The sequence below is a fragment of the Schistocerca gregaria genome, chromosome 1 (genome assembly GCF_023897955.1).
Source record: "Schistocerca gregaria isolate iqSchGreg1 chromosome 1, iqSchGreg1.2, whole genome shotgun sequence".
Taxonomy (NCBI): Eukaryota; Metazoa; Arthropoda; class Insecta; order Orthoptera; family Acrididae; genus Schistocerca; species Schistocerca gregaria.
The window spans coordinates 1,043,983,119-1,043,999,656 of record NC_064920.1 but is presented as its reverse complement, the minus strand read 5'-3'; the positions used below and the strand labels follow the sequence as shown (position 1 = coordinate 1,043,999,656).

Here is a 16,538-nt window from a genome sequence, read left to right as displayed (position 1 = left end):
AGACTGATTCATTTCTGAGTAGGGAGTGCGTGTGGACCGGTTCCGCCAGGTGGGGGAAGTAGTAGGGGGTCTCAGGGAACGAACTGACGCTGCTGCAGTTGCTTGCGGAACCCTGGAGAGTGCGCATCACTTGCAGCATGAGTGCGTGTTATTGACCTCGGTCGAAAAGTGGGAGAGGCGGAAATGGAGCAACACTTGGAGCAGCGTTATGTGATTGTTTTGCATGCAACTGAACAAAACCGCCACAAAGACTCTCAATATGATAAGAGACCTATAAAGAAGAAGCCATGTCCTGTGTAATGGTTTTCATGTGGCACAAACGTTTCAGAGGTGGCCTCAGGAATGTTGAAAACGATGACCACTCTGGCAGACCATCGTCTAGCCAAACGGATCAAAATGTGGAGAGAGTGCAAGAACTTTCAAACAGTGAGCGTCGTCTTAGTGTGAGTGCTCTGCCGCTTGAGGGATAAAGTTCACTGCATCTGCCCAGCGATCAAGGGTGATTGGATTCTCCACCATGACAACGCATCCGCTCACACGTAGTGCGCCGCTGCCGAAGTTTTGGTTAAGTTCAACGTTACAACACTGATGCCACCACCCTACAACCCCGACTTGGCCCCAGGTGACTTTTTCCTCTTCCCTCGAATCAAGACAGGCCTAAAAGAGAAGTGATTCAACTCCATTGATGTCATCCAGCAGGCTTTGACAAGAGCCCTAGACAGCATAACACCCGAGGCCTTCCAGAAGGGCTACGAATGGTGGAAGACGTGCTGGCAGTGCTGTGTTGATGCCGAAGGATCATATTTTGAAGAATTTTAGTCTGCTGTAATGTCCAATAAATTTAGAGCTCTGAGTTAAGTCTTGAAACTTTTGAATCACACCCTGTATAACTTTCCAAAAGTAAAAAGATCTCATGACAAAAGTTCTTCAAAGGAGCTAGCTTTTATTTGCATCAGCGTTTTATGACAGCTCATTTCTGCAGGAGATTATGAAATGTATGATTGGATTGTAACAACTTTTTATGTTTGATGCTTGGCCAGCTGTTCATCAGTTATCTATCAAATACCTACATTTAGTATGGATATTTGTTTCTTTCTAATATAGTCCAGTTGGTAATCGAATGAACTTTGATGTCCAGGTTTACATTCTGAGCAAAGAGGAAGGAGGAAGACATAAGCCATTTATGTCATATATTCAACTGCAGATGTTCTCAAAGACATGGGACATTGCATCACAAATTGTAATACCCGAAAAGGAAATGGTAATGCCAGGAGAGGACGCAAAGTAAGTAATAAGTGAGAATGTTTGTTCAGTGTTTTCTTCTTCAGTCTTGTGATTGTAATGGTGCACATAGTATATCTCCATTCTAAAATATAATAGATTAACTTCCTGCAAAACTCCCATTTTTGTTTCACTGAAATACTGTTAATGTGGCTATGTCGAGTTGATTTTTCTCTTCGTCTGTTTGGAGTTTTTTTTTTTTTAAATCATATCCTGACAGTGATGAGAAAAGTGTCTTTCTACAGCATTATATAAAGTCATCGTTTTTATCCGTAGAGGTCGGATAGCCTGTGAGAATTTAAGAAATAATGAAAAGTAAGCAATTAACCACAATTGATTTTGTTTATTCTCATGTTATGACAGCACGTAGCAAATTTGTAGTCTAATTTCTCAGCCTGTTACCAGACAGATTCGGTCCCATTCACTCGTGAAGGAACTGCACAGGTTCCATAGATGAGTAATGTTTAGACCATATGTCCGAATTCTGCAGCTACAAGATATACTTTGTCAGTTCCCGATGGTTCTGGAGCATAGATGATCGAAAATAAGGACATGAAAGCAATTGAAGACAGCAAAACTTGGTTTTGATGATCAGCTGGATTGGTTGGATAAGGAATGAAGACAATGAGAAAAAAGCATAATAAAGAATATAATTAAAGAAATGAAATGTTTGTGCACATATTTGTGTGTTGCTGTTGAAAACTGTAAATGAGGGAATGATGGAAGGAAAGAATTGTGAGAATAAATTTAGAAATCAGTACATAAGGCTTGTAGTTGATCATGAAGGGTACAGCAGTTATGCTGAAATGTAGAGAATAAGTAGCAGGTGGGAGGTCTTGAATGCTTTGTTGCATATAGTTGTCTTCTAAAGAGAACACTGTTTCGCTGTCTAATTAAAGCTAATTTATTGTTGCTTTGTAATGTAAATATCGTTTACATGCAAATTTGCATATTAGCAGAATTTTGTTTCAGTTATATTGGGAAAGGTGGAACAGATTTTTATTTCAGACGTGATGTAGTAATGCAAGTAGTATGGAGGTAGACTTAGAGGAATTGAAGGGATGGTAATTGACTCTTTTAAAATTCTTTACTATTGAACAGTTTTGGCAAGATGTTCAGTGACATGGAACAGTCATTGAACGGAGGTAGTAGGTTAACACAATCTCAAACAATTGTTGACCCAACACCATTGTATTATGTCTCAGTAATAGTAACTCAGCTGTTTAAGCTGATTCTTGTAAGCTGTGTTGGTTGAGCACCTAATTACATCTTAATGAGGACTGAGGGATACAACTAGATAGAACCCAATATACAGTGGGTTGAGAGGTTGCAGTGACTGCTATGGAGGGATGAGAGACTTTTCTTCTAGTGGTCGGGTATCCCATCTGGGCATTGGGGATTTAAAGGTTGTCAAGGGCTACAGGAGGCCAGTAAAAGGAGAAGGTGATGGCAGCAAGGCAGATGGTGTGCATGTAATTGCTTTATTAATCCAGTAAGTTAGAGCAGTTACAAGTGCTTGCCCTTGTCCCATGGCTGCAGGGCAGCGTAGATCATGACATCCACGTTCCATAGCTTTGATCTGTGATCAGGCATCAATCACACAGCACAAGGGAAGCGATGCTGCATGGCAGTGTGTTGTCTGGGGGCAGTATGATGACCCGGTGATATTGGTGCATCAGGAGCGGAGTTGGCTGCTGGTAACTAAGGGCATCCTCCCTGAGAACTGGTGGTGGCTAGCGAAGCCCATAGTGCCATGTGGTGTAGAGACAGAGTGGCGCAGCGTCCGAACTCAGGATCTCAACATACAAATTGTTGGCAGATAACAGCTGCCCAGAGGGTGCTGGAGCAGAATGCAACACTAGTTGGTACATTGCTGTGTCAATGTCTTGTTATGAGAGACTCGTCACACATTGACATAATGTGTGGCGCATTCTATGTGTTGATTGCGTCATCAGTTGTGCACCTTTGGGACTGTAATTGGAACACCAAGTTCCAAATTTTGTTGATGTTGCAGTGTGCCACAACACATCTTTCCTCTTCAGAGAAATCGGTCCCCAAATTTAGTTTGGCTTCACTGGCTCATTCTGAAAACCATGCACAATTCCTATGAGGTGACACTAGGATAGTTAATATATGCCATTACACATTATGTCCATTGCTTACTTTTGACCACACCATTTATGCTTCGGTTTACTTTTCAAAGTCTGGTCACTGCTTTTGCAATGTTTCCTTCGCTGTCCCACTGCATCTCTAGGCAAAGCTAGTACATAAAGCAGTTACAATCCTTGACAATCACATGTCCATTTGGCAAAGCGGTAAACAATATCATAAGGGCAGCAGTGGTGAGCTCTGGTAGGCATCATACATTATTGTGAAACTACATACCCACTCTTTGCCGTGTGCTACCGTTTTTGACTCTTATACTTCCTGCAAAAAGTATCACTTAAGGTAACCTAGTTATCACACTTCGCAAAATGATTGACTTGTTGCAAAATGTAACATCAGTACTTCCCTACCAGACAAAATTAAGCATGCCAAGTTTACACTATGCACATTGCAGTATAATGCATTCCCCGTAACTGGACGTCACACCAAGCATTTCGTTTAACGTACTTTAACTGTAGGAAAAGTGCCCTATATGCTCCTAGGCAGGCTTCTTGCGTTAATGCAAACACAATCTACAGTTTGAATCTCATCATTCTTAAATGCATCCATAGACCTACCCGTAACATATACACACAAATTCAGAAGAGCAGCTTAATCTAAACTAGTTACAAAAATTAAGCAAGCCATAACAAAGTAACTATAGTTATGTTATATTGCCCAAAAGAACAGAGAACTATCAATTAAACCTTAAAATGTACCTCACATCTCGAAAGACTAATCCAATGCATCGCGTTGCAGGAGCTCTTTGATATCATAGACTTACAGATCTACAGCCATTCACCCAGCTACTGCCTGCCTCTCTTAGCACACCTGTCATACTCCATAAAATTCCCTAGTACATGGTATGTTCTCCTTATACTGTTTCTGACAGTTATACTAGGCAGATTTTCTGTTATCACGAGCACTGTTTCTCGACAGACCTGGAGCGGTTCAAATGATGAAGTCCGGCAGTGACTTACATCAGATCCGCATGATGCCTTCAGTGTCTTAGCTGGCTTTCTAGTCAGTGTCACATGATACAAAGACAAAAAACCCAAACCATAAGGTAATGTTGTAATACTGATGTACATTGCACTTTCAGTGCTGTCCTACAGTTTGCAACAGCCTTACAAGAAAGTAGTATAAGTTGCAGGAGTGCAGAGCAGAAACAGAAAGGAAAAATGAAACTTTTGACACAACTCAGGCACTCTGTGGACATCAAACCACTTTCCTGCTAAAGACCATAGGAGAGCTCTTAAACTAAGAACTTACATGACAACATTAAGTTAGGTCTACAGCTGCTGGAATGGTTCAGCAGCACACTGGGCACTGATCAGTTGCCAGCTTGACTCTGCCTGGTGGGTGCAATGATGCACATAAACAGTGCCCCATTGACTATTTGTTTGACTATCTGTGGCTGAAGTAATGCAGCACTTGTTGGTGCGTTGCTGCATCAGTGGTTTGTTATGGGAGACTTGCCACACATTGACATGATGTCTGGCTTAATCCACGTGTTGACTGGGTCACAGTTGCCTGCCTTCAAGATCTTAATTGGAACACTTCGTACCAAATTTCCTTGTCATCATAGTGTGCTGCAACAGAATGATGGCCAACTTTATGGAGAACAAATATGAATATGCTTCTCACTTGTTCATGTTACTTACAAACCGTGTATCAGTGTGATAGCTATATCGCAGGTGACAGAAATATTGAGTTACTGTTGAATGACATTATTTATTGGAGGCTTGGCTCATGATCAGCATGTGAACTGGTTGTGTTGATCTGAATCTTTGAGATTTAGGACCCCCTCAGACCAGCACAAAGACAGCTGTGAGTGTAGCTCTGTCAAAGTTTTAACAGTCTATTTCCATACTCTTTCTGGCTCTAGCAAGGTAGTGTACCATAGATAGGGTTGCCAGAGGCCCTGCAAATTTCTGGGTAATTAGTATTCCAAGCAGGCAAAAAATACTGGAGTAATGGACTGAGAGAATTGGAGAAATGACTTATGGCCATGGGGCCTGCCAAACTATTATTTGGCTAAATAGAAATTGAGACCTATGAAAATCCGGCAACTTCTGTTTTAAGGGAAATAAATTGTAGTACTGTAAATACCGAAAATAGGTTAGTGTAGTTGAAAGAGAAGTTAAAATAAGGTTGAACAGAGTGGAGTTATCAGAAGTGCAGTAAAACATTCGTACCAGGTGTAATTAAAATTGTGATGTGTTCTACAGCAGAGGAATAAGGTAATTGATGTTAATCACACTAAAACATAATGATCAATTTTTATGCAGGAGCTTGGCAAAAAGTAATGAAAGCTGTTTCAGTGGAAAACTTGAGATATAATACCAGAAATGTCACATCACGTCAGAAGAATCTTATGAGAAAAAAAAAATGTTTGGCCTTAACACATTTCTCCTCAGAAAAACAAATAGGTGGATGAGGCAAGGAACAAATGGAAATGAAAATTAAGTTGAAATTAAGTTTTATCGGTCAGTAAAAGACAGTTAAGGTACCTAATCCATTTTTTAATTTAAAATGATCATAAACTTATATAAGATACAAAGCTAGCAAGAAATAAACTTACTAGACAGGAACAGATTGAGACTTTCTGTAAGAATAGGAGGGAATAAAAGGTTAAATTCACGAGTTCAGTATCTTAGGGAACACAGTTTATACAAATGTAGATAAAAGGAGCAGTTATAAATAAAAAGGTGCTTAAGGAAACAGAAAAATCTGGAAGGAAGCAACAGACTAGAAAATCTCAAATTGAACAACTTAGATATTAAAGAGGAAAACTTCAAGCAAATAATAATGGAAATATGATAAAGTATACTGAATTTGTAAATATCTTAAAAATATGTGAAGATTCATTAAAATTTGGGAGGAACAATAATTGAAAGCATGGCTTAGCCACAGCCTGGGGGATGTTTCCAGAATGAGATTTTCACTCTGCAGCGGAGTGTGCGCTGATATGAAACTTCCTGGCAGATTAAAACTGTGTGCCCGACCGAGACTTGAACTCGGGACCTTTGCCTTTCGCGGGCAAGTGCTCTACCAACTGAGCTACCGAAGCACGACTCACATCCGGTACTCACAGCTTTACTTCTGCCAGTATCCGTCTCCTACCTTCCAAACTTTACAGAAGCTCTTCATATCAGTGCACACTCCGCTGCAGAGTGAAAATCTCATTCTGGAAACATCCCCCAGGCTGTGGCTAAGCCATGTCTCCGCAGTATCCTTTCTTTCAGGAGTGCTAGTTCTGCAGGTTCGCAGAAGAGCTTCTGTAAAGTTTGGAAGGTAGGAGACGGATACTGGCAGAAGTAAAGCTGTGAGTACCGGACGTGAGTCGTGCTTCGGTAGCTCAGTTGGTAGAGCACTTGCCCGCGAAAGGCAAAGGTCCCGAGTTCGAGTCTCGGTCGGGCACACAGTTTTAATCTGCCAGGAAGTTTCATATCAGCGCACACTCCGCTGCAGAGTGAAAATCTCATTCTGGAAACATCCCCCAGGCTGTGGCTAAGCCATGTCTCCGCAGTATCCTTTCTTTCAGGAGTGCTAGTTCTGCAATAATTGAAAGCAATAAGATTATGAACAGTTATGTTGGCTGGACATCACTGTTAACCATGTAAGAAGGCAGATGTCACGGCAACTAAGACTACTGTCAACATTGTACAAGCATGCAGTGCTTCATTTAAAGTTTGTATAGTTGAAGATATGAATCAGAAACACAGATAGTGAATAATCAGAATAACACAATTCCAGAAATTTCATAAAAATCTATTTGCTGTTCAGTAGTGAATACACCTGAAGGTGATAGTGTTTTAACAGGAAAGATTAAAGCTGAAGACAAAGTAATATAAAAGGAAGAAAATTTCCAAAAACTCAAACAATGCTGTAATTATTCTAGTTCACAATACAAAAGAGACAAACAATTTTAATGTAAGAGATATTGTAACATTTTATCACCATCTGCATACAAAAATGGGATTACCAGGTTGTAACAGGCAAAAGGGGCAAGCGAGCTTTAGAACAGTTATAGTGTCATGGAGTATTTGCAAATAATTACCATAATTATGAGTATACATCACCATTTTGTCTGAGATTCATATATTTTCAAAAAGGCTTGCAACTCAATTCAGACCGTGCTAACAGGCCTTGAGAAACAAGACACTGAGCACAGAGCAGTATATTAAAGACTTTCTTAATAAAGTGAGAGAATAAAAACTAAAAATGGATTCAGACAAGCACATTCCATATCACCAAAATCCTTCTAAGCAGTCCTTGTGGATTTCAAATCCATAAACTGGGAAAATTAAGAAGGAAAATGTGTTAATGGAACATATCTGAATCGTCTTCACCATGCAGATGATGCTGTATTGTTTATTTTTAGATCAGGTAAATTTCACGAATGGATAGAAAAAATATTTAAAAAAGTATGAAAATAGGCCTGAAAAAATGTTAGATTAAAATGTACAGTAAGCACATTGAAAAGAAAATACAGTAGTACAGATTAACACTGTGTGATTACCAGGGGACACAGCAAAACCAATATACACTCACGGACATTGAAAATAACACACCCAGATGGAAGAAAGGTACAAACGCTAAACTTTGCAAATAAGTACTGTGAGATTCAATTTGCAATTTATCCATGTTTGGTGCCAGTGTGCATGCCCACAGAATCTGCAGTGATACTGCAATCGAGCAGGGCCCCTATTTAAATGGCGCATAGTGGACAAGTCATACATGTGACAATCGCACTCAACTTGGAGGATGTTAGTGGTGCACAATGCCAGGTAAATATGGTAGATTACATTTCTCACAGATAAGCCAATTTGAGAAGGGTCTAATCATTGGTATGCTGCTTGACAAATTATGTGGCTCATCAGGTCGATCATTTGGAGCATTTCTTCAGACAAGTTGGTGATTGAAGGATTTTGCAGCAAGTGATTAGGAATCCTACTGACTTGCTCCACAATACAGGCAGCTGTACGGGTGCCAGTTGTTATACAAACCATTTCCAGACACTTGCAGATGCAAATTGGCAATGCAGATGCCCTTGTCGTATACTGCTGTTAACACTGAGACATCAACAACTGCTGTCTAGTAGTACCACAGCAGAATGACTTGGGCAGCCACAGATTGGTAATATATGGTGTTAAGTGATGAATCCGGATTTATTTTGGGATGGATAATGACTGCATATGGATGTGAAGGCAACCTAGTGAACAGTACAGTTCCACCCATGCTGTCGCACATCACATGATCTACACAGCCTGAGTAATGGTCTGGAGGGCCACAGCCCACAGTAGCCGGTCCTGTCTAATTGGGTCATGTGGAACCTCAACAGGCCAGCATTATGTTGAGGATATTCTTCAACCCCAATGTGGGACCTTCCCACACAGTCTATCAGCGGCACTTTTCCTGCTAGACTATGCTCGTCCTCATATAGTTAGTTGCTGAAGACTTCCTATGCCATGTTCCAACTCTTCCATGCTCCCTGGACATGCCCCCTGTAGAGCATGTGCGAGACCAGCTGAAATGCGAGATGAAGTGTGTTGCGGCATGTATTGCAACAAAAGATGGTGCAGCCAGTTATTCATGTTGTGCTGTATCTGTCTACTTGTATGTACTGTACGTTTACATGTCTTGATTTTGGGATAAAGTCAATGTTTCATCTGTATCATTATATGTAATAAATTTAATTATAATTTGATGATCCCTTCTCTGTGTGCTGTTTTTGATGTTAAGAGTATAAAGGAACAAACTGCATTGGAAGACCTAATTATGACTGTAATGAAAATTAAATGGAAGCAAGCATGACATAGCCGTATAAATGTATGCTGGGTGGTGCAAACAAGTAATCTGCTGTGTTACCAGAGGTAAGAAAAAACTCTAGACATTGTAATGGGTGGTGGGCAGAACACACTAAATATTAAGTGTGCAGGAGCAACATGGATACATATTGTTAAAGACCATAATGCATGGTAAAGTCTAGAAGAGGTCTTCATCCAGCAGTGGATACCGAGTGAATTACAGTTAACTTTGTCAGTCAGAATTGTAAACAACCTTAAATTTTCCAGTAAATGGTAATTATAGTGCAGCGTATAGAGCCTCACAGAATACACAGACCATCATTACTACCCCATGTGACAACCCTCTCTTTGACCTGTCCCCACTCTTGCAACTAGTTCCTGTTTTGAAACTGGTAGTGATTTGTTAGACATGTTTGCCTTGGTTCTCCAACATCAAAGGAAGCTGCTTATGGTAACTGGTAAAGTACCTGCCTGTTACTTAATTTGAAAGTCCAGTTGATTCTGTTTATAGTAACATCGCTTTTAACCGTTGAGTTAACATAACAGTGAAACCCATAAGCCCCGTCTAAATCCTTTGTAAATACTATATTTAGAAGAATCATTTAGTACACCAACAACTTATTGCAACTTTTTGTATAAAATCTTTTTTACTACATAGTCAGCAACGTATATTGGCTATAATATCCACTGTTCATTTTTGTTCGTTACATATTTGGGGATTACTAACAACAATATAAAACTTACTTTCAAACTCGTTTTCTGTAGATTCTTGGTTTGAAATTGATGTGTGTTATAAATAGTCACTCCAAGTACCACCTTAAAGATGTCGCTAAAAAGAGGAAAGTATATAATATTGAAGAAGTCACATACTGTAATATGACAATTAGAAAATGGGGAAATATATGTCAGTATCGTAAAGGAAATGGGTGGTTCACTTTCAACAATTTCTACGATTTGGAAGGACAGAGAGGAAATCCAATCTTTTTTTAACACAGTGCTTTAAAAATAAAGTAAGCGATATCACCTGAGCACAAAGATACTGATGAAACTTTACTTAATGGTTTAAGAAGCAAAGATCAAATAACACACCATCAGTGGACCTATTCAAGTAAAATCCACTGAATTTGAGTGTCTGTGGGAAATTCGAAATTCAGTTGTTCTTTATCTTGCAATACATTTCCGAGCTCGTCGTGATAATATTGCTGGGAAAATTTATAGCAAAGCTGCCAGTGTACGGGATGGCATAACAGATTAGTGGCTATCTAAGAAGTGGGCTGCTTTGTGAGAAGATTATTAGACAAATGATACATTAATTGCTGATGAAACTGGCTTGTTTTGCTACATGGCACGAGATAAGATATTGAAATTTAAAGGTGGACAAGTCTAAATGTCTAAAGGCAGAGAATCAGTTATGGTTGCCCCATAACACGATAATCATGTAAAGAAAAGCTTTGGTGATTAGAAAAGCAAGAAAACCTCAGTGTTTAAAAACATTCACACCCTAGTTGTAGTTGATGGAAACAATGTAAAACCTGGAATGACATCTAAAATTTTTGAAAAGTGTAACTGGGACTCTCAGCTGAAATCAAAGAAATTAAAAATTACCTTGTGGTTGATGACTGCATGGGAGCATACCTTGAACCTTTGTCTGCATGCGTGAATTTTTTCCCATATGTCATTAGGGTCAGTTGCTGGCAAGCAGCAGTTGAGTTAGGTAGTATGTAGTGCTCATGTTGGTCTTCGATTGCAAGGGAAATAACGAAACAACTAGAGCAGTGCTACTGCATCCCTTTTTGCCAGAAACTGGGCAACAACCAGTTGGAAACCATTCGGAAGATGGAAGATTGAAACATCTTTCAGTGGTGATGTTATGGGCAAGGTATGGTGCAAGCGGTTTAAAGATAGCTGTATATAGATGGAGTGGAGAACAAGCCACGTTCTAGTCGGCCATCAACATGAGGAAATGACCATGTCATTGCCAAAGTGAATCCTGTGGCAGTGCAGGACCATCATGATTATCAGAGAGCTGAGCATCAACACTTTTTCAACACATTCCATTGTGACTGGAGATTTGGCTGTGTAAAGTGTATTGGCAAAATTCCTGCCAAAGCTGCTTACGGCAGAGCAAAAGTACTTTCACGTTGAAATGTCACAGGACATGCTGAACTCCACAAACAGTGACCTCAATTTTGTGAACACCATAATGGGTATGACCTAGAAGCCAAATCCCAGTTGTCACAGTGGAAGCATTCTTCGTCACCAGGAACAAAGAAGGCCTGCTAAGTGCGTAGCAACATCAGTGTGATACTGACTGCTTTCTTTGACTCTTGCAGTGTGGTACACCACAGGGTAAAAAAAATCACCAGAGATTACTACAGGGATATCCTTCGTCACCTATGTGAAGCTGTGTGGTGCAAGTGACTGGACTTGCAGTCAACAGGAAATTGGTGTTCCAGCACATTCCTCCCACTTGATACAGATATTTTTTTTTTTTTTTTTTTTTTTTTTTTTTTTTTTTTTTTTTTTTTTTTTTTTTTTTTTTGTGTAAACAACAGATCCCTCTGCTTCAACAGGCTCCTTACTCATGATACATGCAACTTCTGGCTGTTCCTCAGACTCAAGAGGCCATTGAAAGAAATGCGATATTGGACAATAGAGGACAATATGGCAGCAGCGAGAGCCAAGGTAATGTTCATTCCAAAAGAAGCTTTTTGAGCACTGCTGGGTAAAATGTGTTGAGTCCCAAGGGAACAACTTTGAGGGTAGCTAGTTGTCCAATTCTCCAGGTAAACCAACTTTTTTTCTACAGCCAAAGGCCAGATACTTTCCTAACAGACCCCATAAAACCTATGGACCAAAGAAAACTCCAACAAATCAGTACAGGAAACATCAAGTAATGACCATGTTACAAAAAGTCAGAGATGGTAAAGAAGCAGTTTTCAACACCTTCGTGCAATTTTATTGATATTGGAAACACGGGAAAATACCACCCAAAAGACAAGTTCCAATTGTTTTAAATAAATAGGATTCTGAGATCTTTTTTCTCTGTAACACAGTGAGGGTGACACAATCAGCAACAGCTGATGGTGCAGATGGGTACGAAATTGCCACAGCAGAATTAGTGAAAGAACTTTGTCCATATTTGTCAGCTAGTGAAATAGAGGACTTCACCTAGATAGACAATAATTTTACCATGTATGCCTCATAGAATGAAGAAGAAATTTGAGCCGACATCAAATTAAATGAATGATTGACGGACATGAAAATGCTCAACAGTAGTGTGTTGGCCATCACTTAACGAAAAGCTCTCAGTGCAGGAAAACTTTAGAAAAAGTTCTTATTTTCAAAGATTATTTTATTAAAGTGACAATAATGAGATGTTAAAATGAATGCATCATCAAATGCTAAATGCATACACACACATTAAATTGATAACTATCTGAGGATGTGTTACTGTATTGCAATTTAAAGTTTAAGCCACTGGTTACAAAACTAAACAACACTATCTTTGCTGTCAAACAGTGGGAAAATGTAGAATGGAATGTAACAATACGAGAGGAGGAGAGTTGCTACTCACCATATAGCGGAGGTGCTGAGTTGCGATAGGCACAATAAAAAGATTCACACAATCGTAGCTTTCGGCTATTAAAGCCTTTGTCAGCAGTGTACACACACACACACACACACACACACACACACACACACACACACACACACACACACACACGTGTTTTATTGTGCCTATTGCGACTCAGCACCTCCGTATTATTCGTAATATCTTTGCTGTGATTGTAGAAAACTAGAAAATTAAAGTCCAGTACATATGACATGATTTTTCCAGAGTACAGATGTAGAATAATAGTGTACTTGTTATTGTATTGTGGTTGTGTTAGATATTTCCATTGTGTTAGGTACAGTATATCACATTTGTACAACATTATAAAGTGAAACATGGGAGAAAGCATAGACCTTCATGTAATTTATGTATAAAATATTGGCTTCTCATTTTTAGTAGTGTTAATTGATTTTTGTAAAACAGTAAATGGTACAAAGTTGTCATGAATGAGTACTGTGCTATACAGTACTTACAGTAAGTTTTGAAAGATGCTCAACATTTTATCTCATCCATTATCCAAAACAGTATTCGACAGTGTTGAACAATTTACATGGTTGCTACTGCTTTCTTCATTTATTGAAGGTTTTTACATCTTTCTCTTAAGTCTCTCTCCACATATACTGTAAGTGTACTGTATTTCTGCTACTATCTGAACTCAAGGACAGTTTATATTTGGAGATGATGAAATTCCTTTTAAAAAAAATAGGGGGGGGGGGGGGGAGAAATGATTCGTGTGACTGTTGACTGTATCAACTGTAAACAGTTCATCCCTTTGATGTTATTAGCATCGGTTTTGACTGTATAACTATTTTTACCGTTAGTTATAATATTAATGTTTTGAGTCTCCCACCCTGCTGAAGATCTTTGACACCATTTTGGTAGCTTGTGTCATTTACACTACATGTTTGTTTCACGAGGCAACTTCTCACGTACCCTCAGGAGCATGAAAAAGTGTGTGTGTGTGTGTGTGTGTGTGTGTGAGTGTGAGTGGTGTGTGTGTGTGTGTGTGTGTGTGTGACAGATTCAACTGACTATATTGCATTACATGTATTATTGATTTCTTCTTCAGGTTGGAGCTGAAAATGTTCAGGCCAATGGCGTTAGAACAAGGACAGCGGTTCACACTCAGAGATGGAACTGCAACACTGGGAACGGGTGTTATCACAAAAGTACTGAGTCGGCTTTCAGAAAAAGAAAGGATGGCATTAACAGGAGGAAAGAAGGCACGTGATAAGCTTGCAGAAGAAAGCAAATAAATAACACAGACATTAATAAAATTAATGTAGATTCAAAATAGACTGATTCTACTGAAACATACAGTCTCAAGTGGCCATTGTACATATGAATTACTACGTAATTCTCCAGTCACTGTAAAATGTTCCAGAAAGAATTGCAAAAGACAGTGAATGTTCTGAAGAGTGCATATATTGTGAAATGTTTTGTGTTTTACCTGTTGCTTCTTTTGTGAATTGTTCACGAATCATAGTTGTGTACTGACAGTTTTTTACATGTAATGTTTGTTTAAAAGTGCATTAGCATCTCTGATTCTGAGCTACACATTAAGATTATATGAGCCTGGGAAATTCGAAGTCTTGTGAGGAATGGTTTAGCTACCATTTCTTTCATGTATTGTGTTAACTTATCACATCAGGAAAAACTTCAGAATTTTGTGTTTTCCATTAAAACAGTTGATGTATTAGCTACACATTGATGACAAACTTTCATCTCTGAATAACTTGCATTATTGTGAAAATATGTTTCTTTGATCAAGTAATGTGAACTCATATTATTCTTGTAATGGAATTTATTACTTTCTGTGGTAGTTATTGCACTTACATTTAAGTTGTGTCACAGTAAATGGACCTTGTTTCAGCTTTTCCAAGTCTATAAATGTTAAAACTGGCATGTGTACTGTTTGACAGAGTATATAAAAATTTCCACTTTATTATCAATAAGCTGTTTTCTGAGCTATCTATCTCTGCCCTTTCCTATTTTGTCTGGGACTTCGATTATATTTAGTAATAGAATTATATTTGTCCTTGTGTGCTACCATGTGGCTTTTGAGACCTGAATGTTACATTCTGCTTGTCAACAAAAAAAAAAGTCTTCTGCAGACTGAAAGTTGTTGAGGTTTTTTATGCCATTCTCTCTCTCTCTCTCTCTCTCTCTCTCTCTCTCTCTCTCTCTCTCTCTCTCTCTCTCTCTCTCTCTCTCTCTCTCGCACACGCACAAGCACAACACATAAGACCACTACCTTAAAATTACGAACAACTTCAGTTGGAAGGACTACATAGATAATATTGTCGGGAAGGCGAGCCAAAGGTTGCGTTTCATTGGCAGGACACTTAGAAGATGCAACAAGTCCACTAAAGAGACAGCTTACACTACACTCGTCGTCCTCTGTTAGAATATTGCTGCGCGATGTGGGATCCTTACCAGGTGGGATTGACGGAAGACATCGAAAGGGTGCAAAAAAGGGAAGCTCGTTTTGTATTATCACGTTATAGGGGAGAGAATGTGGCAGATACGATACACGAGTTGGGATGGAAGTCATTACAGCATAGACGTTTTTCATTGCGGCGAGACCCTTTTACGAAATTTCAGTCACCAACTTTCTCTTCCGAATGCGAAAATATGTTGAGCCCAACCTACAAAGGTAGGAATGATCATCAAAATAAAATAAGAGAAATCAGAGCTCGAACAGAAAGGTTTAGGTGTTCGTTTTTCCCGCTCTCTGTTCGGGAGTGGAATAGTAGAGAGATAGTATGATTGTGGTTCGATGAAACCTCGGCCAAGCAGAGTAGTCATGTAGATGTAGATGTACCTCCAGCAGCTCCAACGACTCATGTTACACAACACTGTTCGTTTATGAAATTAAAATAGAAATGATCAAAGCCATCAGAAAAACGTGTTTGTGGCATGGTACATCTGTATTTTTGGACATAGGCATTGGCATGGCCAAAGTGCACAAGCTTTGAACTAATTCCCATCTGAACAGTTCCCCAGATTTAGCCTCGTTGACATTTATGCTCTAAGAAATCGACTAGTGGCTTGGAGGGAAGGATTTCTCATGTTAAGAAATCGTCATTACTGTAAATAAGTGTGTGCACAGATTGAGCTCGATTGCTTTTCTAAACGATTGAAGAAATTGAAATAGTGGACCAGATGCATTGAACTAAATGGATATTATTTTGAGAAATAGCCATGGTGGCTTTTCTATTAGATTTACCAGTCTGCAATCGTACTATTGAAAGGAAATGACTATTTGCGTTGTAATGTGTTTGGTTATTTCTCAAAATAAAGAAGTCGACATAAAGAAATCATTATAAGAATAAACCTGGTGTAAACATTGCGCTATGTATTCATCTGCTTTTGCTGGAACCTCATTGGATTTCAATTTCACTTGGGACTGCAGCCAAGCTGTGTCGAGTAGTCGAGTATGATAATAAGGGTACGTTTTGTGCTGTGCATTATGTGCACATCGACTTAGCGATAATACGGGACAACAGATTCACTGGTGCATTTAACTTGGACAGCACTGGCCAGTGAGCTGGTACAGCTAGCATGCAGTGACGTGGCCCACTGCAGTTCACACAGAGAGAGACAAGCAGAGGAGCAATACAGCTTGAATCAAATAATACACTGCAAATCTCCCAAAATACGTTCCTTTGACAACTAGACGA

At 39.3% G+C, this 16,538-nt stretch overlaps 1 protein-coding gene across 1 annotated transcript in view; it reads left to right on the top strand.

Moving 5' to 3' along the window:
• The window catches only part of LOC126280654 (elongation factor Tu, mitochondrial), a 49,892-nt gene extending 35,082 nt beyond the window's left edge, over positions 1 to 14,810 (top strand). The window contains exons 10-11 of the mRNA XM_049979782.1: positions 1,139 to 1,284; positions 13,925 to 14,810. Of these exons, the coding sequence (XP_049835739.1) occupies positions 1,139 to 1,284; positions 13,925 to 14,111 (333 nt within the window). The 3' untranslated portion in view covers positions 14,112 to 14,810. The remainder of the gene's footprint in view (positions 1 to 1,138; positions 1,285 to 13,924) is intronic.
• Positions 14,811 to 16,538: the final 1,728 nt, after the last annotated feature.